Genomic DNA, 27,632 nt, shown 5'->3' with positions numbered 1-27,632 from the left:
ACAGAGAGAGAGAGAGAGAGAGAGAGAGAGAGAGAGAGAGAGAGAGTGTTTCATGCATGTATATGCACTGTGGATGTGCAGTGCCTCTTCTAGCCACAAGGGGATGTTAGATTCCCCTGAACTAGAGTTTCAGATGCTTAAAAGTCAACCCATTTGGGTACTGGGAACTGAACACAGATCCTTTGTAAGAACAGATGGTGAATACACGTAACTGCTGAGCCATGTCTCTGCTTCCTCTTCCTTATATTTCTCTATTTAGCTAGGAAGATACTTGAAATTTAAATGTCTACTCTCCATAGGAAGCAATCTTGTTTTTAAAGAAAAAAATGATATGCACAATGGTTAAGGGCAAGAACTTGGGTCAGATCTAGACGTAGAGATCGTTTCTATTAATAATTAAATATGAGATCTTGTATATATTTCTGCATTTCTGTGTTGTGTAACAGTTTCCTTCAAGGTAGAAACATCCCATCCTGCAAGAAGCTCCTTAAAGTAAGCAACTCCAAAGAGCTCCAGGAAGCCCCTGAGACTAGCCATCCTCACTAGGCCTCTCCCTTCCCGAGGAAGCAGAGCCAAGCTGCAAAGAAGACTCTCAGACAAGCTAAGCTGCAAAACAAGGCTCTCCCACCAGACCAGCTATCTGGAAGAGATAGGAACCAACCAGATGCCTAGAAGAGGTTTAGACCGACTGAAGCATCTGGAAAGGAAACTCTCCAACCTGTTGAGCTGGCTGCAGGCTGTGCAGTGTACTCCAAGTTCCCAGCTTTTGTGAACTGTCACCCATGCTGGGGTGGGTTTTATTGATGCAACTGTCTGAATCATTTCTGCTCCTGTAAGTAACCCCTCACCCATATTCCTGTATGTAATCCCAATAAAATTCATTGGCTCACCAAATTGGACTTTGGTGGCATCCATACTTTGGTCTGACAAAGGTTCCCTACCTGGGTGGGCAGATGATGTGTATATTGCAACACCCCAGAAAAAGCTTTGTCAAGCAACATCTGTTAGGCTTTCTTCTTCATAAAGAAAACAAGCATGAAAAGACATGGTCTGACAAGGATATTATAAAGAGCAAATGAGACACCACTACAGTCAACATGGTCTGTCTAGTACCTAAAATTCCGCTTAGGCAGGATGCATCGTTCAAGACCAGCACAAATAGAAATCATGCTGTTAAATTAGAAGGCATCCTCAGAGAGATCAGACTGCACGCTACTTCTTAACACACAAAATCTAGACTTAAAATCATATATGCATCTATATACATTTGTGTGTGTTTACAAGTGTGCATATAAAACATGAGATTGGAAAGAGAATTGAAGGATGGAAGAAAGAGATCCTAACAGAGTCAAGAAATCACAGAATAATGGAAATCTGTGAGAAGAAAGGAGAAAGGGAGACTAGTTTGATAGATGGAAGGGAGCCAGTGAGAAAGAGGGAGGAGTTCTAGGGAGGAGAAGGGAGAGAGGAATAAATGAAAATAAAGTCTAATGGCATGTATGTATGAAGATGCCATGATGAAACACAGGGCTTGGTGTTCTAATCTTAAAAATACATAAATAATTTTTTAAGAGATGCAGTAGAGCCATAGGTCAGAGAATCATTTACATAAATTACAGATTTCTTAATCACAGATGGATCCATAGAGACATGAAATCCCAGTCTTGAGCTGAGCTCTCTCAGTTCCAGATCACGTTCTGGTGCAAGCCTGACTCTAGTTTGATCTCTACTCTGGATTTATTTTGAAAACACACAAGGGCGTCCAGACAAACCCACAACATCCTGTGCCCCTTGCTGCTGGGGTCACCATTCTCAGGAACAACAACAGCTGAGCTGAAAAGGCCAATGGAGAACAACTATGAGCAAGTCTGCCCCTGCACCAGACTGGAGAACACCCCGTGTGAAATCTCCATGGTCTGGAAGACGGAGGATCGGCTTTGCTACTGGCAAAGCAGTCTTCTTAAAAATAAACAGGCCGGAAGAGAACAACAGCCTGCAACATCCCTTGGAGATCCTAACAAGCCCCAAATATGAAAATAAGCAATGATTTGACTGACAATAATAACATATATCCTGCCCAAACATACGCAAAAAGAGAGGTATACAACTCCATATCCAAAAAGCCACAGAGGCTTTGATAATTAGGCAAAGCATGCATTTCAGTTGCCCTCAGACCATCCTAAGGACATATTCATTGCCCCCGTGTATTCATACAGAGGCACTTCACTGAGTAGAAGACCCCACCAACTCTGGGAAACTTCTTCCATTAAATAATACTTCTCACACATAGGTAAGGGTAGAAAAAATTCCGTCTGAAGTTACTATTAGTGACTTATTAAATTTGAAAGCATTCTCCATTCTTTGTGAGTATCTGCTTTTATTCTCTAATTTAATTTGAAGACGCTATGTTACTGGTATGTAATATTCAAGAGGCATTAGATTAGATCCTACAGAGACAAAGGTTGATCGGAAACAGATCTACCTCTAAAGGCACTTGATGTGTTTTAAGATTTCTAGGGAAAACCAATAATATAAGTAGCATAATAATGGTAGTAATAAAACAGTAATTAGTAGCTCTTACTCTGAGCCAAAGGATTCTGTACAACAGTGCTTCAGATTCGCCCTGAGTTAGTCTCTACCCCTGCTGCACAGACGTGGGAGCCCTGTTTTATACCATTGCAATAGCTTCCTTCCAGTTTATACTAGTAGCTCAACAAAAATCTACAAGCCATGTAATTACCACCCTGAGGACACGAGGATGAAGGGTCTAGTTCCTGCCATTTCTGAATGCCAGACACCTTGACAACAGTTCAGGTCCAGTTCGGTTTTTGTTGTTAACAAGTGCCTGCTCTGGACTCTCATAGAAGATACTTGTCCTTAACTCAGATTCTGTGCTTTTACTTGTTCAGTTAACTTTCTCTTGTTCTCAAGGTCACAGGTTCCTGAAATTTTGTCACACCAACCCTGGTGTGATGCTTGAATATGGCTATCTTGTTATTTCATTGTATTTGACAGTCAGCTGTCCTCATGTGTTAAGCATAGAGACAGACATGAGTGTTTAATACAAATTATTATTTGGAATTAATGATGATTAATAATTCATGAATGCATGAATGAATGGGTTTCCGTTTCTCATGCCTTCTTTTGGGATCTTTTCCTTCTGTTTGTTTTATCCAATGCTAATATGTGAGTTTTTGTTTTGTCTTATTATATTATGTTTTATGGCTATTCCATAGAAGCCTGTTTGTTTTGTAATGAGAGATAGAAAGGGGGTGGATCTGGATGGGAGGGAAAGTGGGGAGCAACTGGGAGAAGTAGGGGGTAAATCAGGATATATTATGTGGGAGAAAAAACTATTTTCAGTGAAAGAAAACTATAATCCATGTAAATATTCATAATATATGGAAGCTTCTGCATGTGTGGACCATCTCAAATCTTTCATAGTCACTTCCGTAGATCCAATGCTATTTTTAAAAGTGATATCAAAATTTAAGAAAAACCTGAATCTTTTCTTCTATACAGTTAAAACTTTCTGTTTCATATCATCTACAGATCAAAACACTTTTTTTTCAGTACTGAGTACTGAATGTTAGACCTCAGGCACACTAGGAAAGTCTATTTCTCTGGGCTACATCCTAACTGCCCTCTGCCTTTCCCCTTTGAAAGTCACACTGTGTTGCCCAGTCTAGCCTTGATTTCCAGGCTCTATAGTTCAGGCTAAGCTTTCAAATCTCCTACTTCAGCCTCCCAAGCAGCTGGGATTAGAGGTGAGTGCCACTGGGTTGTCTCCAAACATATTTTTCTTTATATAATGTTGGAAAGACTATAACATTGTCAACTATTTAAAAGAAGATTGGGTAGCTGGAGAGATGGCTCAGCTTTTAGGAGCACTGACTGCTCTTCCAGAAGTCCTGTGTTCAATTCTCAGCAACCACATAGTGACTCACAACCATCTGTAATGGGATCCGATGCCCTCTTCTGGTGTGTTTGAAGAGAGCTACAGCATACTTATCATATATATAAAATAAATAAATAAATCTGAAGGAGGAGGAGGAGGAGGATGAAGAGGAAGAGGATGAAGAGGGAGATTTGGTTGGGGAAGGAGCTAGGAGAGCAGTTCAACGGCAGAGTTTTTTACTAACATTTTTTTCATTGAATAAATATTTCTTTTAAATTTTTTTTTTACATCTCAACTGCAGTTCCCCCTCCTCCTCTCCTCCCAGTCTCCCCACCAACACCTCCCCCTCCCTGTGCCTCATCCACTCCCCCTCCATTTCTCTTCAAAAAAAGGCAAGGCCTCCCATGGATATCAAGCAGCCATGACAACCTCCTTTTCTATTAAGGCCAGCCGAGGCAACCCAGCAGGGGCAAAGGTTTCCAAAGGCAGGCAATAAAGTCAGAGACAGCGCCTGCTCACACTGTCAGAAACTCCACAAACAGACCCAGCCACACAACTGTGACATTCGGAGGGCCTAGGTCAGGCTCATGCATGCTCCTTGGTTGGAGGTTTAGTCTCTGTGAGACCCTGTGGTCCCAGGTTGGTTGATTTTTGTGGGTGTTCTTGTGGTTGACAAACATTTTGAACGCATTAGGTTCCAACCCATTCACTATAAAAAAGGGATTTTTATAAAATATATGTAAATTATAAAATATAAAATCAAGACCCTATGCTCGTAATATAAAATCATTGTTTTATATAACTTTCTAGTCTCCTGCTGTACTGGACTTATTTAATACTGCCATGCACGCTGATACGTTTTGTCTTTTCCCACATCATAGGCTAAATTACTGTAGATCATTACACATTATTAATTGTTCCTATGTCATTAAATATTTAGACTGATAAGATATTTTGTCTGATAAATACTATCGGGCAGCTTCCTGGATGTAATAGTCTCAATATTTTACAAGTTTTATGTAAAATCAGTTTTTCAGAATGGGATTACTGTGTCAAAAATCTTAAATGCTTATGCCTCTCTTGATGGAATCTGGGTCTTTTAAAAAAAAATATACAAAGTCTTGTCTTTGCTTTGTGACTTTCTTCCAGTTCCCATTAACATGCAAAGCCTTTACAGAAGGGGCGCCATTTCTTTTACAGAGTTCTTGAAACTCCCAGCTTTGAGCATCCCTTAAGATCTGAGCACTGGCAGTAGGCACAACTCACCTTCTGTCGTCCCACTACCCTTCTTCCTGCTGTTGTGAAGAGGCAGCACTTCCAAGGATGTGATACCCGACCTCTCCAGGATGTTCACCTCCACAGTCAGCCTCCCCACCAGCTGCTGGGGACGCACGCTGATGCTGTGCTCATATTTCCCCAGCCTCCTCTGCAGAAGCTCTTCATAACTGAGGAAGAAAGCAGCTTTGTCCTTGCTGGGAATCACTAAAGAAGCTTTGAACATGTCCATCCCCTTCTCCCTGTTAGGAAGCAAAAAATGGACCACAGTTAAGATCAGGGGAGGGAAAGCCTGCTTCTCTCCTCAGGATACCCGCTATACTTGCCAAGGAGACTCTTGGGCAGAGCCAGGTGAGAGCCCTAAGCAAAGAAAAATGAGATCCTGGGTGTAGAGGGTTTGTCCAGATAGCAGGAAGCCCTAGGCTCGGTTGGTGGTGCATGCCTTTAATACCAGCACTTGGGAGGCAGAGGCAGGTGGATTTCTGAGTTTGAGGCCAGCCTGGTCTTCAGAGTGAGTTCCAGGACAGCCAGAGCTACACGGAGAAACCCTGTCTCAAAAAACAAAACAAAACAAAACAAAAGAAAACAAAAGAAAACAAAACAAAAAAGACAAATGAAAATATAATTTGGAAGTATAGACCTACACTAAAGGAAGGAAGACTCCTGTTATGGTCTGATTTGAACTGCCCATCTCCCATGGGCTCCTATGTTGGGCACTTGGTCTCCAGGCAATGGCAGTGTTTGGGAGAAGTTGTGGAACTTTTGAGCTCAGTTGAAGGAAATAGGTCACCAATGAATAGGTCTCCGAAGGGTAATAGCTCAGCCCATTTCCTGGTTAGTTTTCTCTTCTCCTGGTGCTGCCCTCTGCTGACCCCCACCACAGACTCCCACTGCACAGACTGAGCGGCTCCCATCGCTGTGCCTTCCCAGCCATGGTGGATAGGACTTTCTGAAACCATGAGCCAAAATAAATCCTTCCTCTCTTCAGTTGCTTCTGTGTGGTTTGTTTACATCCTACCAAGGGCCAAAGAATAGTAAGTAGAAGAGAATTAAACATCTGGCATTCTTAGCTCACTGTGAGGCAGACCCAAGGGTGTGATAAAGAGAATAGTTAGGAGGTAAGCTGCTATAAGAGTCAGCTTCGTCAAGATATGAATAGCATTAGAGGTGTGGCGACGAAAAACCCATGTATTTTTACATAATTCTAAAACTGATAACAAGTTACATTTTTTTGCACGTTGGTACAGAGTGTGTTTATCAGGGATAAAATCAATATGAATGTGACAAATATAAAACTACCAAGCATTGCAAACATTTTCAGGACATGGGGTTCAGGCTGTCTGCTTTGAGGTGGCAGAACACCAACAATGGTTAAGAGATTCAAGAATTCTGTGTTTGCCGGGAGAATCCATTTAAATAAGAGTTTTACAGCTCAGAGCATTCTGGGAGAAGCTGGAGGAAAGAAGAGACTCAAATTGTCTGGAGGAATCTCAGCAAAACTACAAGCTCTGAGTTCAGGACGATACATCAGACCAGGAGCGACCAAAGGGACCAGACAGGGAGACCATTCAGTCCACACACGAACGGCTCACTGAGCTGCTCGGCTCACTGCACTCCTCAAAACTGGAAAGAGATACAAAAGTTGAGTCAGAAAAGTTTCACTCCACACTAGGCAGATCAAATGAGAAGTCACCAACAGCAAAGCCCACTGAAGTAAAACCTTCAGAACGTCTGACGGAGGAAACATGGGACAGGAATGGTATTAGATCACAGTCATTATTAATAGAACCAGATTTGATTATGCAAGACATTGTAGGAATAACTCAATCTTCAAAGGAGAAGTTTTTAAAAAAAATCTTAAATTCCATACACAGCCAAATATCAATCCAGGCATCAGAAAGCTTGTCCATCATTCACTCGTGCTGAGAAGTTACTTCAGAATATACTTTCAACACAGGTGAAGACCATTAAAGAGGAAGACGTTGTAGAATCAAAGAAATAATAAAACCAACTCAGAACAAAAGGGAGATTCCAGAGCAAGTGTTTCACAGCAAAATGAAAAGGCAAAACCAGTATGTTGGATGGACAGGGCCCAGCCACATTTTAATATTTATGAAATCAGAATTTAGCCTGGTCTTCCACTTATCCTGTAGCTGATGTTGGCTAGGCATCCGGTATGACTGGATGTCATTTCACAAGCTCAGTTGTAGCTCTTCATTTTGTTATCATTTCAAATAAGCTATGTGTCTTAGTAGATATTACCAGTGACAAAGTTAATTTCTATCTCCTAAGAAACAAGAAAAGTAATTAAAATTCCTGGACCTGTGGTCCAGCTAAATTAAGTGGTACCATCATTTTGAATAATTCTGATTAAGACAACTTGGGACACAGCTGTGGTTCAGCAAAGTAAGATTTTAATAACTTGCTGACCAGAAGAGACAGCATCCAGAGACACTATATAGCATCCCACCAAACAGAGATGGTGCCTTAGGATTGTGGGAAGGGAAAAGAGGGGAGGGTAGATAAAAGCTCAGTGAGGAATTGTTTGAACAGGCTCAAAGCAAGCAGAGCTGTGTGCAAAACCATCAATATCACCTTCACTGGATTGCCTCAAGGTCCTGTGTCCTTGGGAACTGAGATGTTAGGTTAAAGATAGAGTGCTTTATCCTTATCTGAATATCCCTTATCTGGCCCTCTGGCTTGGTTTGCTTTTCAGAATCAGAATGTACCCAAGACTCATATCTTCAATGCAGAAGGAGCTCTTCCATTCTCGCTGACAGCATTTCTGACCACCAAGTCCTATGATCTTTGAGAACTAGTTTCCCCAAGCCATGTCCTTTTATGAATGAACAGCATCAGATTTACAAATACACAACCTTTTGTCTAGATATTAAAATGACCTTTCTGCAAAGGGAAAAGAAACCTTCCAATGTGCTACATAGAACCAATCAATATCAATATGTAAAGGAATACTGGAACTGGAAAGATGGCTCAGTGGGTAAAGTGCTTGCTGAACAAACTGAAGGACCTGAATTCAAGTCCCTAGCATGGACAGAGGAGGCAGGTAATGCCACGCTCACCTATAATTCTAGCATGGGGGTGGAGAGACAGCAGGCTCCTTGAGCGATCACGGCTAGCTGGTGGTCTAGCCGAAACAGCAAGCTTCAGGTTCAGTGAGAAAACCCTTCTCAAAAAACTAAGGTGGGGAGTGGTAGAGGTGGCTACCGGAAGTCATGCTCTGGCCTCCGCACACTCACCTCACAGGTGAGTGCACACACACACACACACATGCCCACTCCATTCACCCATAAATGTGTGCATTCATACCTGTGCATACACATAAGATCATGGGTTACTTATTAGTTAACAAAGATCGTCTTAGGCTAGGTTGTATATTAACAATTCTAGCATTGCAAAAATAAGTTACGTATAACAAACAATGGGTACAACAACTACAGAAAGGCAGGGGGAAGAGTGGAAAAAATATTACCATTTAGGGTTGGGGAGATAGCCTAGGCTTGTCTACTGGTAGCAAAAGGAAATGATGTATAAAGTTTAGGCTTTAAGAAGAAAATATTATACATTTTCTTCACAGCAGAGAGAAACTGTACATAATGTTTTATTCTTCTCAACAAATCAAAAAACATCATAGAGTTAGGGAGGTAACTATAAAGGTGACTGTACAAATTCTTTATAATAGATATTCTAGAAAGTAACAGAGAGATGTAAGTACAGTAAACCTTTCATCTTATTATAAGTGTTTGTGGCTGCATTTTAAATCAGGTATATTATTTTGATTAAAAAGAAAAACATTTGGATAAGAGAACAGATGGCCAAGGAGGTAAAGGATGTGGCACTTTGTTTTACTGGATTCCATTTGCTTAATTAACTTCTACTTACTCATTATTGTCCGTGGTCCTGTTCCTTTTTTCTTTTATACTATCGCTGCTTTTCTTTTCTTTCTGTGTAATTTCACTCTGGTACACGTTGTCTCCTATAAGCCTAATACACAAGACACAGCTGCATTACCAGCTCCAAGACAAACTCCCGCATGGATCTCAGAGCCATGACAACCACAGAAAATATTTGTATGTGCCTCCTGGGTATGCAGATAGAATGCATTCCAGACTCAGCACCAGCCTAAAAGTATTGAGACCAAAGGGCAACACTCCGACCTAGGGTTACTCCCAAACCCCCAAGATCTCAAACTCCCATGGGTAACTCTGCAGCTTGTACCTTTCCCGCATCAAAAATGAAACACAAAGTTCCTAACTCTACCTCTTGGACCAGAATATGAAGAAATAGATTTTACAATATCTCAAAAGTTTTATAGTGTCTCACTGTTTGGGTCTCAAGTTAATCACAGCTATTTCCCTGAACTCACTTCCCAAAGGAGCCCTTCTTGACAAGCATGATGGTGGCAATTATAACACTAGCCCTCAGGAGGCTGACCATGAGGAATGATGGATTCACAGCTAGTATGGTCTACATAGTAAGACTTTGTCTTAAAAAACACAAACAAAAGTCTCTCTCCATCTCTATAGCATAGCGTTCGTTCACTGCTGTCCAAAATGATCTCATTCACTAATTCATACACTTAATTGTTAACTATTTCTCCTTTTCTGGAATTTCTGGAGAGAACAATATTCTTCTTTATTATACCAATCCCCTCAAAGGGTGCCTGTCCTAGAGTGGACAAAAAAAAATGGAGAAAAGAAAGGGGGAGGAGGAAAGCACAAGATGAAGAAGAAAAGAATGGAATGAAAGAAGAAAGTAGATGAGGAGAGAGGAGAAAGGAGGAAAGAAAGGAAGGAAGGAAAGAAGGGAAGGGAGGAAGGGAAGGGAGGGAGGGAAGAAAAGGAGGAAGGGAAGGGAAGAAGGTAGGATGTTAGGAAAGAAGTTAAGGAAGGAAAAGAAACAAGAAGTTAGGAAATTAGGGAGGGAGAGGAAGGAAGAGAAAGGAGGTGACAGAGGAAGGAGGGCAGGCAGGTAACCTTCTGCTTCTTAGACCATCTATAGGATATAGATTCTCACAGTTAATGGGTTGTACACTTCAGACCCTCTCAAGCTCACCCTGACCATCTACAAACAATCGTCTACCTCTGACCGCGGCATCACTTACATGGTGAAGTTGGTGACGAAAGCCGATTCTGGAATCTGCATCTGGAACTCAGCCTCCTGGTCTTCAGAAGCTCTGTTGAGCATTCTGCAGGACACCGTGGTGAAGGCATAGCGGGAAATGATGGTAGACTTCACTGAAAACTCTGCCATCAAGGGCTTGGTTTTCTGTGGGAGTTAAAAGGCATGCTCTTCTCAGTATACATGGAAATGGATCCAAACACTTGAGGGTGTGAGGTTTTTCCCACATGGGAAACAATCTCCAGCTTGAGAACCTTTGGGATGTGAGTCCTGTACTCTCTCTGTCCTTAACTTCCATTTTTAACTCATTTCACTCATAAAAACGACTTCTATTGAATAATCAAATCATGATGTAAAACCAGTTCTTCAACACTAACTTTTATAAGAGAACCCAATGGTATCCAGTTTGAAAAAAACATATTAAGATTAGATAGCTTTGTAAATGGTTGAAAGTTTAGAAGTACACAATATCCATTATTTCTGCTACAAACTTTTAAACCACAATACAGGACCACTCTGTTGATCACACACACACACACACACACACAGCTTCAGAATGCTCCCCCCAGAGTACTCAGTTCATGTTTATTTCCATATTCATTCAGAGAAAACTGTAGTCAAGGGCTCCTCCACCTGGGTCAGAGCTCCATGATTATAAATTAGTGTTTATATAAATTAGTAGCAAAGTCAAGACACCATCAGGAGATCCAGTACCTGAGAAAAAGAAAACTTAAATCTGTACTACCTACATTTATCACAAAAGCTTCTTTCAGAAACTATATTTATTTATCCTGTGTGTATATTGGTGTTGGCATGCCTGTTATCACACACGTGGAGGTCAGAGGATAGATAACTTGTAAAAGTCAGCTCGGCACTTTCCTCATGTGGGTCCTAGGGTTTGAACTGATGTCAGGAGGCTTGGAGGAAAGCCCCTTCATCTTCTCTACCATCTTCTTGTAGGGGCAGTAGCTGGTGGGAAAATTTAAGAGCTCAATAAAGCTATTCCTTGTTTTGCTTTTCTTTTTCCTGGCTACATCTGGTAACAGCTGGTAGTAGAAGCCCCAAAAGGAAGGAAGCCCTCATGAGGAAATGCAGTCCTAACCTTGATGCCCTAACTCCAGGAAGCGGCTGAGCAACTGACAGGATTATGGGTTGATTGAAGGTCCCCCAGCCCTGCCTCCAATCTCACTATTGAGGCCTTAACCCCCAGTGTGATGGTATTCAGCTGGATGTGGGTGGCCTTGACAACACAAAGTCCAAGTTCAGAGTCTTTCAGGACTCAGCTTTTGTTCCATGCTTCCGTCTTAGCTTGTAAATAGCCAAGTTTGTGATGTGTGTAAGTATGTATGTATAGCATTTTCAGTGTGTGTGTGTGTGTGTGTGTGTGTGAGAGAGAGAGAGAGAGAGAGAGAGAGAGAGAGAGCGCTCCAGTACCTCTTCTTACACAACCCTCCATCCTCACCGTCTTATTTAACCATTCTTACCTGTCAAGGCTACCAAATTGTGGTATGTTATTATGACTATTCAAGCAGACTGACAAGACAGTAACCCCATGTGATCTTGCGACTGACATAGAAAGCATCTCATTCTTACTTCAAGTCACATTCACTGATAAAACACATTGGTGATCGACCTCCAGACACAGAAATGGGATGTGGACCCAATCCCAGTTGCCCAGAGCCCTCACCTGCCACCATCATGTGAGGCAGCCTGGCTAGGCTATATGAAAAGGTTTTACCAGTCTCTTCATGCTCAGATCCCAGACAATCTTCCTCTGGGGAAATTATACCTCCTTCTGTGAAAAATACCTGGATAATTCAACCCTCAGCCACTGAGGTTCTTTACAAACCTAGAATAGTTTTCCAAATACACACAAATTTGTGACACGTTATTGTCAAGCATATTGGTCCTGTGATACAGAAAGTGGATACAAACCTGTTTCTAAGAAGTTATTACCAGTGGCTCTATTACTCAAAATTACCAGAAAAGAAAACTCAAGAGATGCTTTAATTGATGAATTCAACAAGTGGACATGCATTGTGAGTCTAAGTATGGCGGCTCCGAGGGGAAGATACCCTGGCAGTCAGGCGCCAAGGAATAGCACAAAGTCATGTCACACAACAAACCTCACGGTAGAGATTTATTGGGAAAAAAGAACCCAGGAGGCCATCTTGGGCGAGGAGCAGCATAGAACTGAGCAAAAGACATGGTTTATATAAGATTTCTTGCGGGGTGGTGAGGTGGGGTATTTCCAGGGCAGAGATTTTCACGGTGGGGATTAGCGAAATTTAAGTCCAGAGTTTGGAATTTTTTACTCTGTAGAGCCCAGGGGCTGGGTCCAGCCTTCAAGACAGTTAGAATGTTCTGTGCGTGGAACCTCTGTGGGGGTGGAGGTCCTCAGGGGAGGAGCCTGGCTTCTGGTTGCCTCCTGGAGCTTACAGTAACTGCAGAAGGAATATACTCAAAACTCCCACAGAAGGGTGGGCAACAGGATCAGAGCCAAGCATATGAACAGGAAAATGAAATTCAGCACTCGGCTCTGCTCCACGCAGGGGCGGCAACAATACTCAACTTTTTGTCAGTTATGGGGGAGGGGACTTCCAGTCTTTAATGCCTGGGGGTAAAAAACCTGACAACTAAATGGGAGGATATGAAGGATACTGTGTGTCTCTCTGAGACAGCTGGAAAACATAAACTTGACGTGAAGTTTTGCTAAGTAATCATCAAGTCCAGGGGTAAGGGTGGGGGTGGGGCAGGAGGATGAAGCTTATTTGAAATTTTTTTTTTTTACTTTAAGTAAATAATTTACTTAAAGAAAAAAATCTACAGTTTGGTCTAAGGAAGAGTTATTTTTAAATCGTGGTGCTGTAGGTGCCTCCTTACAACCTGAGCACTTGGGAGATTGAGTTAGAAGGACCACAAGTTAAAGATGGGAGGGGGAGGGAAGAAGGGGAAGGAGGGGACAGAGAGGGCTAAGGTTGAACAACTCAAAGTTACATTGTTAGGGTGGTATACAGGAGCATGTATGTGTTAGATTACTGTTTATATAAAAGGTACGAGTCAGATGCCCCTGAAAGTCTGTAGGAACAGCTGAAGACCTTCATGTGGAAGATAACTGACAGATTAGAGGCATAAACCAGAGGCTCGGCTACTCCATTCTCTTTGTTAACTGAACAATGTAATGATACTCACTCAAAAATAAATACAACTGGGATTTTTTTATAGTTACAACAAAAAAACTAATCAAATCCGTTGAGACTTTTGCAGGATTCTAATGGGATTTCATCCTATTGTTATTTGAGGTAAATTAATGTTCGTAGGATATACACTTCAATTTGTTTTGTTTTGTTTTGTTTTGTTTTGTTTTGTTTTGTTTTGGTTTGGTTTGGTTTGGTTTGGTTTGGTTTGGTTTTTCGAGACAGGGTTTCCCTGTGTAGCCCTGGCTGTCCTGGAACTCACTCTGTAAACCAGGCTGGCCTCGAACTCAGAAATCCACTTGCCTCTGCCTCCCAAGTGCTGGGATTAAAGGCGTGCGCCACCACTGCCCGGCTTACACTTCAATTTGTCAAAAGTCACCTCTGCCAATAAAAAGTTACTTTTTCTAGTAAGTGTTCCCCATACTAGAAAAAAAAATGCTGATTCCCTAAGTGGAGTCCTCTCACCAGCAGCATCATAGAAAACTCATCGGAAAGGCAAGTTCTCCTCCGCACGCCAACCCCGCAGAACCGGGAGCTCAGAGCAGTCTGTCTTAACGAGCTGACTAAACTACATGTTCTAGAAGGTTTAAAATAACTTACATGTGAACTGTGAACTGACATGGCTTGAATACGCCACTAGAATCACATCCACTTCCGAGATCCATGGAGCCTACGAGGAAGCTAAAGGTGAGGAATCCAGGCTTGAGGTTCAAGAACTCTCTCCCCAACTCAGAACCAATCACATGGCACAGACTCTCAGGGGAGGAGCTGGTGTCTCTTTCCAGAAGACCAAGAGAGGCTCCAGGTGGAGTTCAACAAAATGCTTCTGCTAAATGACCTTATTAAGAATCTCTAGTACATTTTATAAAACTAAGAATTAGGCTGGGGAAAGATAGGAAGGAGGTGGTCTCAACAGCATGACAGCCTGTCAGGTTCATGGAATTGAAAATGCATGTCACGGCATCTTTCAAAGCAAGAACCCTAAGGTGAATCAAAAACTGAGATGAAGCATTGACTTTGATCTGTGTTGTTGCTGGGAAAAGGTTTTCTTTCTAAATCAAACATGTTAAAGTATGTTGTTTTCTCGCCTAATGTGAAGGCATGTGCAAAAGTTGTTCACAGCTGTGTGCTTGAGAGTTTGTGAAAAGCCTATGGCACAGGTTCTGCTCGGATTCCCACAAATGCACAAGAAAGAAAAGGAGAATCTGTGAAAAGCAAACAAGTACTGTGAACTAAGTTTGTTTTTTTTTAATGGCTCTACTTACAATGTAAACTGTTTCTCAAAAACTTTTCAACTTGGGAACTCACTGGCTAAGAGTGCTTAGCGCCCTTCCAGAGGACCCAGGTTCACTCCTCAGAACCCATATCAGGCATCAACCAACCTCCTGTAACAAGCTCCACGGGGATCTGATGCCTCTGGCTTCCATGAGAACTCATATTGACACACACATAATTTAAAAGAAATAATGATTTTCAAAAGTTGATTTAACCCCAGGGCTGTTCAGATAGCTTAGCAGTTAAGAACACTGTTAGCTCTTCAAGAGGATCCAGGTTCAATTCCCAACACTCACATGGGAGCTCACAACTGTATGTTACTCCAGCTGTGTGTGTGTGTTGGGGGGTAAGGGTTCCAATGTCTTCTTCTGACTACCTTAGACACCAGTCATGTGCATGATACACAGACATGCATGCAGGTTAAATATCCATGCATGTAAATACAAAAAAATTAAACTATCAAGTCTCATGTACATTGTTAAAACTTCAGCTCATGCCAAATATAAATGGTAAGTAAGGGTCTCCCTCCAACCCTGAATTTACAGCTTTGTCCCCCAGATGTGGTATTTAAAAGTCTGGAGTATATCCTCCCACAAACGGGTACAGAACTCTTGGTTGTTTTTTGTTTGTTTGTTTGTTTGTTTTGGGTTTTTTTGGTCATGGTTTGTCTTGTTTGTTTGTTTTTTTCTCACAATTAGTAATTCACTCATCTTTATCTACAAATTCCAACTATCTCGTGCAACAGAACAAAGCAATCTAAAGCTTGGCAACATAACAACTGCATCTCTTCACATGCTTTCTGTAGATCAAGAGTTCTGATAAACTTGGCTGAGAGGTCTGGTTCCTTCACGGCCAAATGGAGAATGGAGCTAGAACTAATTCAGAACTGGTTGATATCTTCCTGTCTTATGTTGACCCAATAGGAACCCAACGTATGTTAATTCACAGCCTTAGCAGCATCTGTAGTAACTGGAGACTTCACTAACCCTGTGATGGTTTTCCAGCAGTGAAACTGACGCTATATCCTGCTATGTGCTCTAACTTCCAAGATCTCCTAGCTAGCTGGACCTGAGCCTGTTACTTGCAATGATAAGGCAAAGGACTTGCTATGTCAAGGCCTACCCAGGCTTCAGTGAGCCCAAGGCCATCTGGGACAATTAATGAGATCTTACCTTAAAATTAAAAAGTATAAAGAAGTTTGGGCTATGGCTCAGTGGTAAAAATACAGTCTTAAGCTAAATACTAGAAACAAACAAACAAATAAAATACATAATACATTTTTACTATTTTATCCTGTTGTCAAAAACAATTACAAAAAAAATCCTTAATTTCCATGGCAAAGAGCATATTACCATCTCAGTAGGAGAAATGGGGAGTCATAGAGCCACCATCTTTGGAAAATGCTACTGAACAAAAAGATCTGCCTCTGGTTTTGATAACTGAATAGCGTTACACTTTTATGAGTACATTGCATTCTAACTAGCCAGCTTAATTCCATCCATCAATCCTTTTGTGTTTAATTCCATTGTGTTTCAAACTCCCTACAGATCCCTCTGCCCCGTGGTTCATCTATAGGGACGGGTAATCTGTGGTAGGTAGACCACCCACTCCAGTACATGAATATTTATTGAACACAGACATACATCCGTTCACTTACAGATGATGTAACGATGCTTTGGTGCTCATACATCAGAGTAGAAGAGTTATATTGATGTAACGTAGGACTTAATCGTTTACTATCTGTTTCCATATAGCTTTCTAGTCCTGGTGTCTACCATTAAACAGTTTAACTGGATATTAGTTACTCAAACATCTTTACTGATTGATGTGTTTTAGGAGGAGATCTTCAGTTATTTTACTTATAATTTTTTTAAATAGTCAAGTTGGGAAGATATTTAATGGTTGAGAATTTGGGGGGCATCTCTGTCTGGCATTGGAATATGAGACTATAATCCATCAGCAGTGATGAAGGTTGTCTCTTTGGATCTAACTTCTAGACCAGAGCCATCTTCTAGTTCACCCCTGGCATTACCAATCTCAGATGCCTCATTGGCTCTGAGGCTGCCAGTACCCATGTTTCCATTTTTTTTTCTTATTCCAATTCTATTTCACTCACTTATGCCCTGTCCGCTCTAGGTTAAAAATGGCTGCTGTCTGTTTCTCCGTATTTAGAGCAGTGTTGTCCATAACAATGTAGAAACAGCCCACTTGTCCATCAACAGGTCAACTGATAAACAAAAAGGGATATATGATACAATGTAATCTACATGCCCTGAAAAAGAAAGGCCAACCTGCTATGCCCTCCAATAAGAGTAACACTTGAAGCCATTAAGCTAATTGAAAATACTAGACGAAGAAAAGCAAGTACTGTATGAAGCTACTTACATGCCATAGCTAATGAACATCAGGATTCACAGTTACCAGGAACTGTTAAAAAAAGAACTGGTGTTTATTAATGACAGAGTTTCCATTCAGCAAAGTGCTCTGAGGATGTGCTAATTGATAAACCTAATGACACTGAACTATAGTCTGAAAAAGAGCTAAGTGATGTGATGTGATGGTTTGTATATGCTCCGCCCAGGGAGTGACACTATTAGAAGGTGTGGCCCTGTTGGAGTAGGTGTGGCCTTGTTGGAGTAGGTGTGGCCTTGTTGAGTAGGTGTGGCCTTGTTGGAGTAGGTGTGTCATTATGGGCATGGGCTTTAAGACCCTCATCCTAGCTGATTGGATGATGGTCTTCTCCTAGCAGCCTTCAGATGAAAATGTAGAACTCTCCTGCACCATACCTGCCTGGATGCTGCCATGTTCCCACCTTGATGATAATGGACTGAACCTCTGAGACTGCAAGCCAGCCCCAATTAAATGTTGTCCTTACAAGAGTTGTCTTGGTCATGGTGTCTGTTCACAGCAGTAAAACTCTAACCAAGACTAATGGCCTCTTTATACCTTTGTTACCACTAAATAAATCATCCAATAAAAAAAATTAAAATAAATAATAAATAAATAAATAAAAAACAAAGTAAAAGGGTAATTGAGTTGCTACAGTTCCCGTTGGCTAGGGTGGCCTCCTGGATTTTCTTCAGGGCAATGATATAAAAGTTGGTACAATAGTCAGGAAGACAGATGTGAAAATAAATGAGATCAATAAGCAGTTTGTTTGTGCTTCACTGGTTATATGTACCACTGAAATTCATGGCACAAACACATTCTGGGATGTGGATGGATGCGTGGAGCCTCCTGAATGGCATCGCTGGCTTCCTTGCATGACCTCTGACAACAAAAGCCACTCGTTCACAAATTCACTCGAGCAAACAATCAATTCAACAAGAGTGGCACTCCACAACAGTACACACCTTATTCTATCACTAGAAAGGAGAGTCACAGAGGGGTCCCACCTTCAACACCTTATCAGTAGAGACAATAAAGACCAGCTTCCTCACATACAATACAGGTTGGTGTATGGAATTATACTTTTACTGCTGACTCCTTTGTTTTTCCTCCCATTGTGAGGTGAAGTTTCATTTCCCACTGAGTCTGGACCTTTGTAGTTTGAATCATCTGCAGAAGATACTGGATGTACTATTTGAGAACTAACTACAAGGCCAGGCCATACTAAAGCCTAGTTTTTATCCAGATGTCCTGAAATACTCCTTTCTAAGATCTGCAGTTAATAGGCATCGACCTGCTACAGAGGCCACACACAGACATCAGAGTTCACAGTGCGAGCTCTAAACATCCTTGCCAAGCTCAGCATGACATGAACCTCCATGACAGCCCCTCTACTAGACAAACACCTCTGAGTGACTTCTGTTTACAGTGCACGGTAACCTCTGCCCTAATCCTTGCCTCCAACATCATGCAAGATGGCTGCTGCTCTAAGCCACTGAGTTTTGCACTAATGTTTTTATACAACAGTGAAAGACAGAAGTGCCTATGTAATATCTATAGTATTTGAGTTTGCTGTTTAGTGTAGCTTCATCTTAAGTAGAGTTTAGTCACATTTTTTTCTTTTGATATTTTGAACTCTATGCTGTTCTACAACTACAGGGAGTTTTTTGATGAGATGTTTTGTAAACTAGACTTCTAAATCAAAACTGCCCTTGAGGGACTGGGAAGTCAATAAAGTGTTTGCCACATAAGTATAAAGAGCCAAGTTCAGATTCCCTAGCACTCACTTAAAAAGCAAGGCAGGGTGGCATACATCTATAATCCCAGCTCTGAGGAACTGGGTTTAGTAAACTCCTTGGAGTTTGGCCAGCCTGTCTAGCCATATTGATGAGCTCTATGTTCACTGAGAGACATTGCCTCAAAAATAAGGTAGAGGACAAACAAGAATGATTAAAGATGCCCAGCAGTGATCTCTGTCCTCCATGTGCACCTGGACACAGATGAACACGTGCACACATTTGTATGTGCACACACTAAAATCCCCTTGAGATCCTTTTTGAAGAGGTCAATGGTACAAATGATAAAGACAAGGCATAAAAGGAAAGATGCTCTCAAGCTGGGCCTTTCTTTGTCATTTACCCCGTGTCTTTACTAAGCCATTAGCCCATGATGACCTTCGGGAGTCCCAGTTCCCAACCCTGGGCCTTTCCTTAATGGATTCCAGAGGCAACCCTACACACAGCCTTTACACTGACATTTGCTAGGCAGCCAAGGAAACTCCCACAGTACAATAAAAATTATATTTATTATAGAATCCCCAAATAAATATAATAAATATAACTTGGTCTTTGCTGCTGACTCAGAGAGTAGTTGTGATGGTTACTGGTCCTCCAGTGAATTGTAAAAACTGAAGACAAAGGACAGAATCTATTTCCATACTGTTGTTGTAGTTACATATTATCAAAAAAAGTTCTTACCAACTTTTCATATAAGTCTTTTGCTTAAATTTTGGTACTTGCCCTTGGACATAGGCTTATTAAGTGTAAAACTTAAACAGACGTTTATAACCCTCTAAATAAAATGTATCTTTTTTTGGTAGCTATTTCTGGTCCGGTATATTTTTAAAATAATTAAATAGTTTGTTCCTTTGGTGCATGTAGTACTGTGTTGGTGGATTCTTGATTTTGAGATAAGAAATAATTTTGTTGAGTTTTAAATGTTCAGAAGCTATTGACAACTAATGGCTTCTAACAGAAAGTCAGTTTTCTTTAAGGGTATATCTTGGTCGCTCAACCACAGTGGAAGGCTACATGTCCAAGATGATATGGGTAACAAAAACTTGACTTGATGTATTTAGAAGGAAGAGGAAGAAGAAGAAGAAGAAGATGTCACAAACTTACTTCGGTGGATCTGGGAGGAGTTGGAGGCAAGAAGGTAAGTATGATCCAAAATACACTGTATGAAACTCTCAAAGAAAATATTTTAAATTGCTAAAAAATGCGTAATGAACTAAAATTGCTTTTAACAAATGCAATAAAATGAAATTACGTTTTGAGATATAGCATAGCAGTTAAGAACACTTGCTGCTCTTCCAAAAACCCAAGTTTGGTTCCCAGAACCCACTTACTGGGCAGCTTACAACCACCTGTAACTCCAGTTCCAAGGGATCCAACATATCCTCTTCAGGCACCAAGAGCACCCACACACATGTGGGGCACACACACACATACACACATACACACAGACACACACTTAAAAGTACATAAAGGAAACATGAAAAATCAGGACTAGAGAGATGGCTTACTGGGTAAAGATGCTTGCTGCCAAGCCTGGTGGCCTAAATTCAATTTTTGGCACTCAGATGTTGTTAAAGAAGAACTGATTCCTGCATGCTAACCTCTGACCTCCGTCTGTGCGCTGTGGCACACATGTGGCTCCACATGTACCAAGTAAATAAGTGAAAGGCAATAAACATGAAAAATCATAAAATGTCCAAGAAAATATTAAGTTCTTTCTAGTCGTTTAGGCATAAAATAAAGATTATGGGTAGAGCTGAGCTTCCACAGTATTACGTCAAGCCCATGAGCCACGGTTTATGGGTCCAAGGAGACGGGTTGGAAGAGTGTTGGGATCTATTTTAGTTTTGCAGCTTCGGTCCAGTTACTGTTTTCTCAGAGTTCCTGCAATTACTCCACAGCTTTGCCTCCTGCAGAAGCAACTTCAGTCTCGAATCCCTCAGAATCAAGTGCGCATGTGCAACTGTTAGCAGCTCCAGCTTAGCCCTGTTCCTACTGTGCCGTAAATACATAGACACATGGTGACCAGGAACCACCACGATGGTGACTTCTCTGTCCCTGTCTGTCTTCTTTCTTCCCTCCCTCCCTTCCTTTCTTCTTCTTTTTCTTCCCCAGATCTCAGTATAGAACCAACTTGGGGCTGAAAAAATGATTCAGCCACTAAAGTACTTGCCATGAAATCGTGAGGTCAGGACTCCCCTCCCCAGAACCCATGTAAAGAAATCCTGGCTTGGGGGTGAGCGCTGGTAATCTCAAGACTGGGAAGACGGAGAGAGGGTTCCCCAGGCTCAATGGCAGCCAACCTAGCTAAGTCGGTGAGCTCCAGACCTGTGAGTGACTTTATATCTCAAAACCCAAGATGGACAACTCCCGGGGAGCAACGCCCAGGTTTGACCTCTGGCTTCCACACATACATGCACAAATTTACATGTACACTCTGCCCCCAGCGAGATACAGGTACCCACAAACACCACACACACACACACACACACACACACACACACACACACACACTAAAATCAAAAGAAAACAACTTTAAAATATTTGTGGAATTGAAAGGAATTTTCTGACTCTTGAACAATCAAAAAGTATATATTCATCAAGAATAAAATGTTCTAAGCTAATATTTTTAAAGAACTACTACAGACTATATTTCATGAAGATTGTAGAAAATATTCCATCTGGCTACTTATCTGAAGGCACATATAATTATATTTGGAAGAAAAGAGAACATGAAGCAATGTACAAAGACACAGGCGGGAAGTGTACATGTACCATGGGAAAGGCAGGGAGAGAGATAGATACACACTGAGTAACACGAGGAGATGCCACAGAAACCATTCCTGCCAGACCTTCCAGAGCTCAGAGGAAAGATAAATGGCTGCCATTGAGCTCAATGGTAGACCTTCTCACATGCACGGGTCCTGGATTCAGTAGTCAGGCCCCACAAACAAACAAAACGGGAATAAAATTATAGGAGGAAGATGATTCAGTGAAATCTATAAAGTGAAAACGGAGGCAATTTGAAATTGTAGATATTGGAAGAGTATGAAAAGGAAGTTCTGGACTGAGAATATAGTGCAGAGATAAGAATGTTTCCCTATTGCGCATGAAGTCTTGGATTCAGTCACCAATAAGGCAGGACGGAAGGGAGGATGGAAGGCAGGAAGGAAGGAAAGAAAGAAGGAAGGGAAGGAGGGACAAAGGAAGGGAGGAAGGAAGGGAGGAAGGAAGGAAGAAAACAAGGAAAGGAGGGAGGAACAAAGGAAGGGAGGGAGGATGGAAGGAAGGGAGGGGAGAGAAAGGACACAAGGGGAAGGAAAGGAGAAAGAGAGAGAGAGAGAGAGAGAGAGAGAGAGAGAGAGAGAGAGAGGAGAGAAGAGACATGAAGTAAACCGTGCTCATTTCAGAAGTGGCGACTACATCGGATTAGTTAGGATGGAGTCACAGTGAGAAGCATACTGGCTAAGGAGGTGACATGTGGGCGAGTGAGTGTGACACCAGAAAGCAAACACACAGTTCTGCATTGCAGAAGTGTGTGGAAATTTGTCATCAAAGAGAGACTATAAAAGGGTTGCCTCAAACTTTCCCAACATAGTTCTTAAAAATTCAACATGGTCTCCACATTTATATATAAATAATTATTTTGTTTGGAGATGTCAACTGGAAAATACAAAGCAAAAGAAAGCTTCTCGTGACATAATATAATTTCTTCATTATTTATTTTCCTCCAAAGCCAACCCAGATGGAAAAGTGGTTTGAGGCAGGGCGTGCCTTAATTAGCTGCCTGAGGGACCAGAGGCTTGGGTATGACTCATGGGAGTCACTTAGCTTCAAGCCACCCAGAGGATGTCCTGAATTACTCACATTGCCATCTGGAAATGTCGCTGTGGAATGTTGGGACATGAGCTTCCTAGAAGATTATTAACCTTTTGGTGCTTGGCTCTAGACTAACCATTCTCTAATAATAAATAAATAAATAAATAAATAAATAAATAAATAAATAAATAAGATTTATTTAGTTATTTTTATTTTAGATGTGTGTTTGCCTACATTTATGTATGTGGATCATATGCATGTCTAGTGCCCACAGAGCCCACAAAAGGACATTGGAACCTCTTGGAACTGGATTTATAGAACCCTGTAAGCCGCCACGTACATGCTTGGAGCAGAACTCAGGTTCTCTGGAACAGCAGCCAGTACTCCAAACTATTGTGCCATCTCTGAGTCCCTCTGGCCTAACCATTATTTACAGTCATTAAGAGAAATACACTGGGGTATCTCAAGAAACCAGTTAACCTCACTCTCCCTTGTTTTACTGAGAAGATTGGAATGGAGCAGGTGTCTGGATTCTAGATCTGATGACCTTTACTCAACCTTAAGGCCGCCTCCTCTTTACAACAGATGTATAGTGTGTGTTCTCACTGATGAAGTCTCCTTGGATGCTGTATTTGCCACCTGGGGCAAATCATTCCCTCCTCACCATGTGCAGATGGAACATGACACCAACCCCCAATTCACCTGTTCACATTCATACAATCTACACAGCAGTGCCTACTGACATTTAGAGATAAGCAGGAACATTTGTGTAATTATCTCTGTCCAGGGAGAAGCACTGGTTCAGTAATCTGAAAGTGACACTCTGTGCTGAGCAGACAGACACAGATGTAAGCTGCATCCAGAAGAGACTGATGGTCAGCACCACATCACCAGCTGTCCTGGCTATAATTCATGTAGTGTTATCTGAGGCCATTTTCATATAAAAACACACTATGTACACACTCCCCTCTTGGCCCCACTATACCTCCTTTACCCACCTCCCATCAATCCCCTTTATCCTTTTAGATAATTAGCTTCTGCTTTCATATCGCCTATGCATAAACGGTATCTATATTTATGTATCTATAAGGTCTAGAACCCACTAGTGAGAGAAAACATGTAATATTTGCCTTTATGAGACGGGCTAAGTTCCCTTAATACAATGCTTCCACTTGTATCTGTTTCCCTACAGATGACATAACCAGACGTCCTAGCATCTGAGAATGGTTCCCTGGAAAGACTCCTTCCCTTGCTGTAGAGACATCGGTGACTGCTGTGCTACTACACCTTCAATATGCTAACCAAATTGTCTAGGACCCACACTGCTGACTGCTTCCTCTATCAAACTCTCCCACAGAAAACTAATACTCTCTCTGCCCCCAGTCGCCCCCAGAAGTGTGTCTTGGACAATGAGGAACAGCTGTTACAACCAGGAGCTTGCCAAAACAAAGCCAAGTGTCCAAACCAGAGCTTATGGGGCACATCCACCCACTCACACATTCCTTCCCATGAAAATTCTAATAGATGCTCCAGGCTGTACTCTGACACCTATTCCACCCACTGTTTCCTGACAGGCGCTGGTGCTTCTGCGTGTGGTTCTGTATGTAGGGCACAGCTTCTGTTACCAGCAATGCAATTGGTGTATTTAATTCTCCTTGTCAATCATTTTAGTGTTTGTATATCATACCACATTGCAATAAAATAATTCTTGGCACAAACTTCAGAATACCTTCTCCCAAAGGACTACCAGGAAGGGTCCCTGCTGTCAGGGGAGTAAATGACATGAGAAAATTACGACGACAAAGCTAGCCAGTGTATCTTAAGTATGGTGGAAGCTCAGATACAAAAAAAAAATCCCTGATATTCAAATTGCAATATCTGTGTGTGTATGCATGAGTATGCATGTGTGCATGTGTTCATATGTGTGTGTGTACTTGTGTGTATGTGTGTCCAAGAACTTCTACAAAAAAGGAATCTAACTAGTTCTAAACATAACCAAGCATGTCTCTGTGGTCCGGACAATGGTGTGAGATTCCTAGTTGATGCTGCTCTGTTTCTGTTCATTAATTAAAACCTGGAACATTCCGAGCTGTCTACTTTCTATTCATTACTTATAATTTAGAGCATGCTGAGAACTGCTGTTGGGGAGGAAGACTCCGAGCACAGGCAGAAGCAAGAGCGTGCAATCTCACACGAATAAATACATAAGCTATGTTTAGAGTTTTACCCTCGAGGTATGGAATTGTAGAACACATGGCATATGCATGACTCCTGGAAAGATCCTTCATGGATAGAGCTCATGTTAAAACATGTGTAATGCTACATGCATGTAAGAAGAGAACTTGGAAATTTTAAGACAATGTGAGGGATCATATGAACAGTGCAGGTGATAGGAGCGTGAACATCTTTGTAACCACCGGACACAGTAGCACACACAGGCCAGCAATCCTCCCTGCATTTGGGAAATAAAAGCAGAATGCTCGGGAGATCAAGAGGATCAGGAACCAATCGACAGTTTTGGCTGCATAGAGAGTTTGAGGCCAGCCTGAGATACAGGAGACCCCTTCTAAATAAATAAATAAATAAATAAATAAATAAATAAATAAATAAAGTCTTTTTTACCAATAATGAAATTCAGAGGCTACAAAAGAAATGATAAACACAGGGACCCAAAAGACTTACACAACAACTACACCAAACCAAAATCAGTTAACCAATGTCGTGTTTCTTAGGGAATCTTCCAATTCAGAAGACAGATGTCACTGACTGCGTGAGCATCCCCAATAAGTTCCCAATTAGTGAGATTTAAACTAATAGTAGGAAGAAGGGCAGGAACCCAAAAGAAGCATCCCAGAGATTAGCTATACCAGATGGCCAACAACCTATTTTTAACTGTCAGAATTTGTTCCCCGTTAGGGAATGTGTTCGCAGACTCCATCGTGCACGGAGAGACCACCCAACTCCCATCACACAATGCTTCGATCTTCAAATGCTTTTCACTTCGAAACAAAGCCTTTATTTCCTGAGTAATGATGTTATAGGAAATAAACAAATACGTAAGATGGATTTAGATTTTTGATTCTTATTGCAGGTAGGTATTTGAAGCTCTATACAGTATCTTTCTGGGAATGGGAGCTGTATACTCATGAGCATGCAGGCCAAGGCCAGAGGAGCCCCTCAGGAGTCCTATTCTGTCATGCCCCTGAGACAGTCAGTGTCTCTCACTGAACTCGAGGTATATGGACAGCCAGCAAGCTCTAGAGATCCTCCCGCCCTGCACAGCATCTGGGGAGCAGGTCTGCATGCAGCCACATTACACTTTTTTATATGAGTCCTGGGGATTCTCACCCAGAACCCCATACTTGTGTAGCAAGCACTCTTACCCACTGCCCCCTCTTTTAAGAAAGAAAAATCTCCATTTTGAGAAAACTTCTAAAGGAATCAGCTATACTGCTTCATGCTAGAATTCTTCTCTAAGGAGCAACAGAGATTTTGGGGAACCTCCATATAAACCAGCTCCTGGTTCAAAGGAAGCAGAAGAGTGGAATATTTGAACACAGTGTCCCAGGATATACATACCAGCCTTTGCAACAGCCTGAGTTGCCTCGGAACCCTGAGCACGACCTGGAACGAAAGAAGAGGTATGAGACAGGACTGTGAGGTTTCATAAATGAGTATCATGAAGATGTGAAACCCACTCAAACCCACACTAATCTAGTTTGCAAAGCTGTTCTGATTTATATTTTTTCTCATCAAAGACTGTTTTGCTGGGCTAGAATTAGAATCTGTCATTCTAAATCCACTTGACTTAGAACCCTTGAGGTCTGACGACCTCATCATCTGGGTGTGCCTACATCTGTAACAGGGGTGTAGATGAAGTGACACAACCAAAGATATCCGTGGAATGCTTACATTTTGCTTCACCCCTTCTTTGGCTTGATGTTAAATTCCTTGCTATCGTGTGTTGTATTAAACATTTAATCTCAGTTGGGGGTTTCTACCCCACCTTAATCATTCAGTTCCCAGATAAAAGATACATAACTTTTATATTTATAAAAACCCGTTAATGCACTAGAGCTGGCAGATATCTTCCCTCTGAGCTATTAAAATCTATTCCCCATCAATAACCCTGAGCTATAACTTGTCATGTTCCATCTGGGACACTCTTAACTCCAATTGGCCATTCCCCATGGCCATGCTTTCATGACTCACCTCCCCCATGGTGTCTCTCCTCTCTCCACCTTCTCTCTTCTCCCCTTGTCTCTCCTCTGACCCCAAGCCCAGAAACTGAAAGCCCCGCCCATCTCTCCTCTGCCCAGCTATAGACTCTAGTCATCTTTATTCGCCAATCAGGGATACCTTGGGAGGGGGAGCACAAGGTTACATAGCATCACTTGATCACTTGGGTCTATGTGAGTACTCTCGTCATCCCTGGAGGTAACCAGGGCCAGTATTTAGCATTATGATACATATATAGCGACAGACCAAACCTCGACAATTGTATCCATTACATCATTGTAATACAGTCTCCTTCTTCTGGAGACTTCTTATTCCATGAGAAATCCTGGGCAACCCAAATACAGCCCTGAAGTTACCCTGAGTTGTCTTAAAGATATTTTTTCTGGACAATTTCGTCTGTTTTCTCATAGGCAAGAGATGGGTACAGAAAAATAATTTAAAATTTTTCTAAAAAACAAAACAAAAACCACAGTGGCTGGAGAGATGTCTCAACAGTAAAGAGCTCTTCGGAAGACCCAGGCTCAATTCCCAGCACCCACATGATGGCTCACAACAGTCTGCAATTACAGTTCTTGGAGATCGAATACCCTAGCTGGCCTCCATAGG

At 41.7% G+C, this 27,632-nt stretch overlaps 1 protein-coding gene across 1 annotated transcript in view; it reads right to left on the bottom strand.

Annotated features, from left to right (window-relative positions):
* The window catches only part of Itih5 (inter-alpha-trypsin inhibitor heavy chain 5), a 94,715-nt gene that overhangs the window by 57,089 nt on the left and 9,994 nt on the right, over positions 1-27,632 (bottom strand). Inside the window, exons 2-5 of the mRNA XM_028764931.1 lie at positions 26,367-26,411; positions 10,296-10,459; positions 9,074-9,175; positions 5,165-5,415 (exon numbers count right to left, since the gene is read on the bottom strand). Coding sequence (XP_028620764.1) covers positions 5,165-5,415; positions 9,074-9,175; positions 10,296-10,459; positions 26,367-26,411 — 562 coding nt within the window. The remainder of the gene's footprint in view (positions 1-5,164; positions 5,416-9,073; positions 9,176-10,295; positions 10,460-26,366; positions 26,412-27,632) is intronic.

The sequence above is a fragment of the Grammomys surdaster genome, unplaced genomic scaffold (assembly GCF_004785775.1).
Source record: "Grammomys surdaster isolate TR1022 unplaced genomic scaffold, NIH_TR_1.0 146, whole genome shotgun sequence".
NCBI lineage: Eukaryota > Metazoa > Chordata > Mammalia > Rodentia > Muridae > Grammomys > Grammomys surdaster.
Note: the sequence above shows the minus strand (reverse complement) of the source record. Positions and strands in the feature narration are given on the sequence as shown.